The 5,423-nt window shown below is 24.1% G+C and overlaps 5 protein-coding genes across 5 annotated transcripts in view; 4 read left to right on the forward strand and 1 right to left on the reverse strand.

Moving 5' to 3' along the window:
• Window positions 1–486: 486 nt before the first annotated feature.
• Window positions 487–2,144, forward strand: Phum_PHUM232220 (Chitobiosyldiphosphodolichol beta-mannosyltransferase, putative; the record flags this gene model as incomplete). Its single annotated transcript, XM_002425972.1, has 5 exons — window positions 487–697; window positions 785–1,381; window positions 1,458–1,628; window positions 1,735–1,849; window positions 1,946–2,144. 5 exons carry the CDS (start codon window positions 487–489, stop codon window positions 2,142–2,144), a joined length of 1,293 nt encoding a protein of 430 aa, XP_002426017.1.
• A 386-nt stretch (window positions 2,145–2,530) lies between these two features.
• Phum_PHUM232230 (mitochondrial 50S ribosomal protein L52, putative) lies at window positions 2,531–3,124 on the reverse strand (the record flags this gene model as incomplete). Its single annotated transcript, XM_002425973.1, has 4 exons — window positions 2,531–2,674; window positions 2,739–2,871; window positions 2,942–3,014; window positions 3,094–3,124. 4 exons carry the CDS (start codon window positions 3,122–3,124, stop codon window positions 2,531–2,533), a joined length of 381 nt encoding a protein of 126 aa, XP_002426018.1.
• A 246-nt stretch (window positions 3,125–3,370) lies between these two features.
• Window positions 3,371–3,784, forward strand: Phum_PHUM232240 (uncharacterized protein; the record flags this gene model as incomplete). Its single annotated transcript, XM_002425974.1, has 2 exons — window positions 3,371–3,443; window positions 3,642–3,784. 2 exons carry the CDS (start codon window positions 3,371–3,373, stop codon window positions 3,782–3,784), a joined length of 216 nt encoding a protein of 71 aa, XP_002426019.1.
• Window positions 3,785–3,803: 19 nt separating this feature from the next.
• On the forward strand, window positions 3,804–4,403 carry Phum_PHUM232250 (N-terminal acetyltransferase complex Ard1 subunit, putative; the record flags this gene model as incomplete). Its single annotated transcript, XM_002425975.1, has 2 exons — window positions 3,804–4,082; window positions 4,179–4,403. The coding sequence occupies 2 exons, from the start codon at window positions 3,804–3,806 to the stop codon at window positions 4,401–4,403; spliced, it is 504 nt and encodes a 167-aa protein (XP_002426020.1).
• Window positions 4,404–5,271: 868 nt separating this feature from the next.
• Phum_PHUM232260 (testis specific leucine rich repeat protein, putative) overlaps window positions 5,272–5,423 on the forward strand; it is a gene marked incomplete at both ends in the record, with an annotated part of 1,675 nt that continues 1,523 nt past the window's right edge. Inside the window, 2 exons of the mRNA XM_002425976.1 lie at window positions 5,272–5,281; window positions 5,363–5,376. Coding sequence (XP_002426021.1) covers window positions 5,272–5,281; window positions 5,363–5,376 — 24 coding nt within the window. The remainder of the gene's footprint in view (window positions 5,282–5,362; window positions 5,377–5,423) is intronic.

Below are 5,423 nucleotides of genomic sequence, written 5' to 3' on the forward strand. Positions count from 1 at the left end.
AGTGTAATCTAAAAATAATTAGGTTATGCTAAACAATTATTTTGATTTCCAATGTTTTTATTAGTCTAAATTTATAAAATAATTACTTACAGCTATCAGTAAAAAATTGGGAAGACATTCCATAAAATTGCTCTTCATATTCTAATCGTTTTCTTGTGTCTTCATCCATTTTAAAGGAAAAAAATTATAAAAATAATCAAGCACAATAGCAAAATTTACTCTACTTCGTTATTATTTTAACCGCCAAATACTACTTGAGTCAATTGATAGCTTCTTTTTTTAACAATTTATTTTTAATTTCTTTTAACTTTTCACATAATTATTATTTTAAAAAAGGCAAAATATTTTAATTTGATGTTTTTTTTTTTAATAAAAAATTTTTTATATTTTCAATAATTCGCAAAAGCAAAAAATTACTTTCGCGAATCCATTAATGTCAAAGTTAGGAGTTGAGAAATTTAAGTTTAGTATAAAAAATTATTTATTATGAATTCCGAAAGAAAAAAAAAAGTGTGTATAGTTGTTTTGGGGGATATTGGAAGAAGTCCACGAATGCAATATCACGGATTATCTTTTGCAAGAGAAAAATATAATGTAACATTCGTTGGATACTCAGGTTCAACTCCTCTTAAGTTGTTAAGAGATAAGAAAAATGTTAATTTTAAATATTTATATCCCTGTCCCAATTTTAAGCAATGTAAAACGATTTTTATTATAATTTTAAATCCTTTTTGGTACCTTAAATTTTAAATTTTTAAATTTTTTATTTTATTTTATTTTTTAGATTTACCCAATGTACTAGCTTACATTTTTAAAGTAATATGGCAAATTGTGACACTTTTTTATGCATTATTGACAATTGATGTGTCAGACTTCCTTCTAATTCAAAATCCACCTGCATTACCAGGCATTGGTGTATGTTTTCTTTACTGCAAATTATTCAAAGTAAAATTAGTGATTGACTGGCACAATTATGCATATTCAATATTAGCATTATCGGTGGGTGATAAACACAAATTAGTTAAAATTTCAAAATGGTATGAGTTTTTCATTGGCTCTAAGTCAGAAAATAATTTATGTGTAACACAAGCAATGCGAAAAGACTTAATGGATAATCATAAAATAAGTGCAATTACTTTTTACGATTGCCCACCTGATTTTTTTCATTGTACTACTGTCGAAGAAAAACATAATTTGTTTCTATCATTAGGTTTAAAGTACAAAATATTTTTAAATAATTGTGATTCAAATGAAACTGTTTTCACAAAAGTAAATGCCGGCAATAAAGTAGTTCTTAAGGATGACAGGCCTGCATTTCTTATATCAAGCACTAGCTGGACAGAAGATGAGGATTTTTCAATTTTATTAAGTGCCTTAGAAAGTATGTTGCAAATATTTATCGTTAAAGACGTTTAAATATTTTAGTTTATTTTTAATTTTATTTTTTTTGTTCTCAGTGTATGAAGAATCAAAAAAATGTTCTTCAAATTTACCTAATTTAATTTGTGCAATTACTGGAAAAGGTCCTTTAAAAGAATATTATAGTAAAATTATTGAAGAAAAAAATTGGAAATATGTGCAAATAGTTACTCCTTGGTTGGAAGCTGAAGATTATCCATTATTTATTGGTGAGTTATCTTTTTTCTTTATTATGTAACAAGTAACCTTATTATTACTAAAATTATTTTGAAAAAAAAATTTAATAGCTTATAAATTGTGATATAATTTTTTTAGGATCGGCAGACTTGGGTGTGTGTTTGCATAAATCATCTAGCGGATTAGATTTACCAATGAAAGTAGTCGACATGTTTGGTTGTTCTGTACCAGTGTGTGCTATAAATTTTAACTGGTGAGTTTTTATTTAAATAATTTTGCTTATAATATCTTAAATAATTGAAAAACTTCTTTTTTTTCACAAACTCTTATGTGATTATTTTAATTACAGTTTACCTGAGTTGGTAAAACATGAGTTAAATGGATTTATTTTCAATGATGCTTCAGAGCTTTTTACGCAAATTAAAAGTTGGTTTGAAGATTTTCCAAATTCAAACTCTCCAAAACAAAAATCAATTAAAGAAAATCTTTCAAATTCTGTTAAAAAATGGCATGATAATTGGAAATTGAATGTCCTTCCATTATTTTAATTTAGGAAAGTTTACTTAAATGATAAAATTTAATTAAAATATATAATTATGTCATCAAACTGAAAAATTATAATACAGAGCTGAGTTTATTAGTAAATATGAGAGTAATATTGTCAGTAAACTGGATAAATAAATGAATGAGAAAGGTAAACAAATAATTAAAAGCTTATTATTATTTATTTTTTTATTTAATCACAATAATTTCATATTTCATCGTTAAGATAACAAACACTAATTTAGTTTTGCTCACTTATAAAAATGAAAAAACCGACTTACTGCTACAATTGTGTGAACACACTTCTAGTTAAAATTAAATAATTAATAACATTTTATTATAAACTCTTCTTTAAGATAAATTAAAAAGTGACACCTCTATGAGTTTTAATTCAAAGTTTTTTAAGAAGTGATTTTCCTTTTGGCTTAAGTTTATTATCTAATATTTTTTGCTTACGATTTTCAATTTCTTTTTGTTTTTCATAATAATTTTTCAAACCGACATCTAATTCATTGCTTAACCTAGAAATTTTTTCCTGAAATGAAAAAATTTTAAAATTAATAAGTAAATTTTTAATCATCATCAAATAAAAAACTTACACATATTTGCTTCTCCCTTTCTAACAATTGTACTTTTCTCCAACTAAGAATAATAGGTCTTCCATCGACAAAAGAATAGTCGGGGAGTTTTGTTAATGGAGAGTAAGATGTAGTATTTTGTTCAAGCCCATTTCTGATAAGATACATAAAAACTTGATTAAATTATAATTATTAATATTATTTTTTCTTTTAAACAAACTTACTGTAGTCTCCATTTATTTTGAATACAAGTAGAAGTAGAAAAACTTTGTTTACAGTGTTTTGGAATTTTACTACCTAAAATTTTCAAACAGTAAATAAGAATTTTTAAACAATAAAATTTAAATAAATAAAAATTTAGTAAATAATTATTAACCAATTATGTTAAAAGTACGACTAGCCGCCATTTACAAAAATAATAATTTTATAGTTTATTATAAATCTATAATTAACGAGATAATATTATAAATATTTAACTGATGAGAAATTATAACAAAAATAAAAAAATATGCAAGACATTAGGAAATGCTTTAACAATTTTGTAAAATTTTAATTTAAGTTTTGAACGCTAGATGTCTCTGTTAATTTTTAAATATATATATGTAAATATAATGTATATCTAGGAGGTCTATTTGTTATAATGAAGGTTTATAATGAGTGAGTGGATTATTGGAGTGCTTACATTAGTTATTTCATTATTACTTACTTTATTATTTGTCGGCTTTGGTAAGCTGGAAATTTTCTATTTAGATTTTTTTTTAAAAAATATTTTACGTAAATTTCGAAAAAATTTAAAAATATCTTTTATTTTTCGCCTTCGCTTCATTTATACTTTTATATAATTTTTTTTAAAATAGATTTTTAAATTTAATAAAGTTTTACTGCTTCAGTAAAAAGGTTATTTTATTCATTTCGATATTTTAGGTTGGTATTTAATTTGGAAATATTTACTCTCACGATTTTGGTTTGTTAGAGTTTTATTCGGATATTCCGTTGAATCCGAAGGAGAAAAATCTACCCCTAAAATTAACAAGACTAGGCCTAAAAGACTTCGAACTATTAATTGATTAATAATATCTCCTAGTCATGAATATCAGATGCGCTAGACCTGAAGATCTGATGAACATGCAACATTGCAATTTACTATGCCTTCCAGAAAATTATCAAATGAAATATTATTTTTACCATGGCTTATCATGGCCTCAGTTATCTTATGTAGCAGAAGATGAAAAAGGTCAGATTGTAGGATATGTTTTAGCCAAAATGGAAGAAGACAGTGATGATAATCCTCATGGACATATAACTTCATTAGCTGTAAAGAGGTCCCATAGACGATTAGGTTTAGCACAAAAACTAATGGACCAAGTAAATAAATAGCAATCAGTTTAAATATTTCATAAAATTATGAGTTTGACACTTTAAAAGAACTCATTGACAATTGTTAAAATTAATTTATTACAGGCATCTCAAGCCATGGTTGAATGTTTTAATGCAAAATATGTTTCACTTCATGTTAGAAAAAGTAATCGTGCTGCTCTTAATTTGTATACCAACACCTTACAATTTAGCATATCAGAAATTGAACCAAAATACTATGCAGATGGAGAGGATGCTTATGCAATGAAAAGGGATCTTAAATCATTTGCAAAAAAAAGTGAAAGTCCGAGTACAGCTGATAAAACATAACTTTTTTACCGCATAATTTATTATTAAACATTTTTTTTTTCTGATGTAAGGTTTGTAAATTTTTTTTTCACCCTTTCCTTTTAATTAAAATCAATTATAATTCTAAATTAGTAAGTATTTTTAATAATGCTATAAAGTGTTAGAGTATTTTAAATTTGTTTGAAAAAGGAAAAAAAAAAAAACTGTGATTCTGACATTCGATTTTTTGGTATTGCCAAAAATACTGAAAAGCTTTTTTTAAAATTTTTGACTTGAACTAAACTGTTATGTTATCAGTTCAAATGTTGTTATCATGCTTATTTATGTATTTATTTTCACTTTTTATTTAATTTATATAAAAATCTTAAAGTAGCACTGCAAATCAATGTTTCAGAAATAATTAACCTGGGTAAATTATTTAAAAATTGGATAATATTTATGTTTCACTTGCTTTAAATGATTATCGTCGCACTCATTATAAAAATTTTTATTCATTTTTAAGGTAATGTAAATTTCTAATAAATATACATATACTATTTATAACAATTTTTTCAATTCATGTTTTCATACAATATTATGATAACTTTCATAATAACATGAATTACTCATTGTTATCCTACATAATATTCATTGTTTATTATCATGAATCATTAACATAAATTGACCGATTGTTTAAAAAAAAATACTTTGTCCTTAAAAAGTGAATAAGTAAAAATTCATTGCATAAATTATGGTTGTTTGTAGCTTTGATTCAATACAAGAAATAAAACGAGTACAAATTTTTTTTTTGTAAACTTGTTTATTTGTTGCTAAGGAACATTACTAAACATATTCAAATAAACAAATAATAATAATAATATTGAACATAAATAAATTCCATTAAAGAGTAATGGTGCGAAGTTAGTAGTAGTATTAATATAATGTTAGTAATTAAAAAAAAAAAAATAATTAATTTAACTAATTATTAATTTAAATTTTAGTAACTGAAGATTTAGTTAGAAAAAAATCAGAGCATAATGAATGTGAAATATGTACACTAGA

The sequence above is a fragment of the Pediculus humanus genome, genomic scaffold, assembly GCF_000006295.1.
Source record: "Pediculus humanus corporis 1103172107596 genomic scaffold, whole genome shotgun sequence".
In the NCBI taxonomy this organism is placed as follows: Eukaryota; Metazoa; Arthropoda; class Insecta; order Psocodea; family Pediculidae; genus Pediculus; species Pediculus humanus.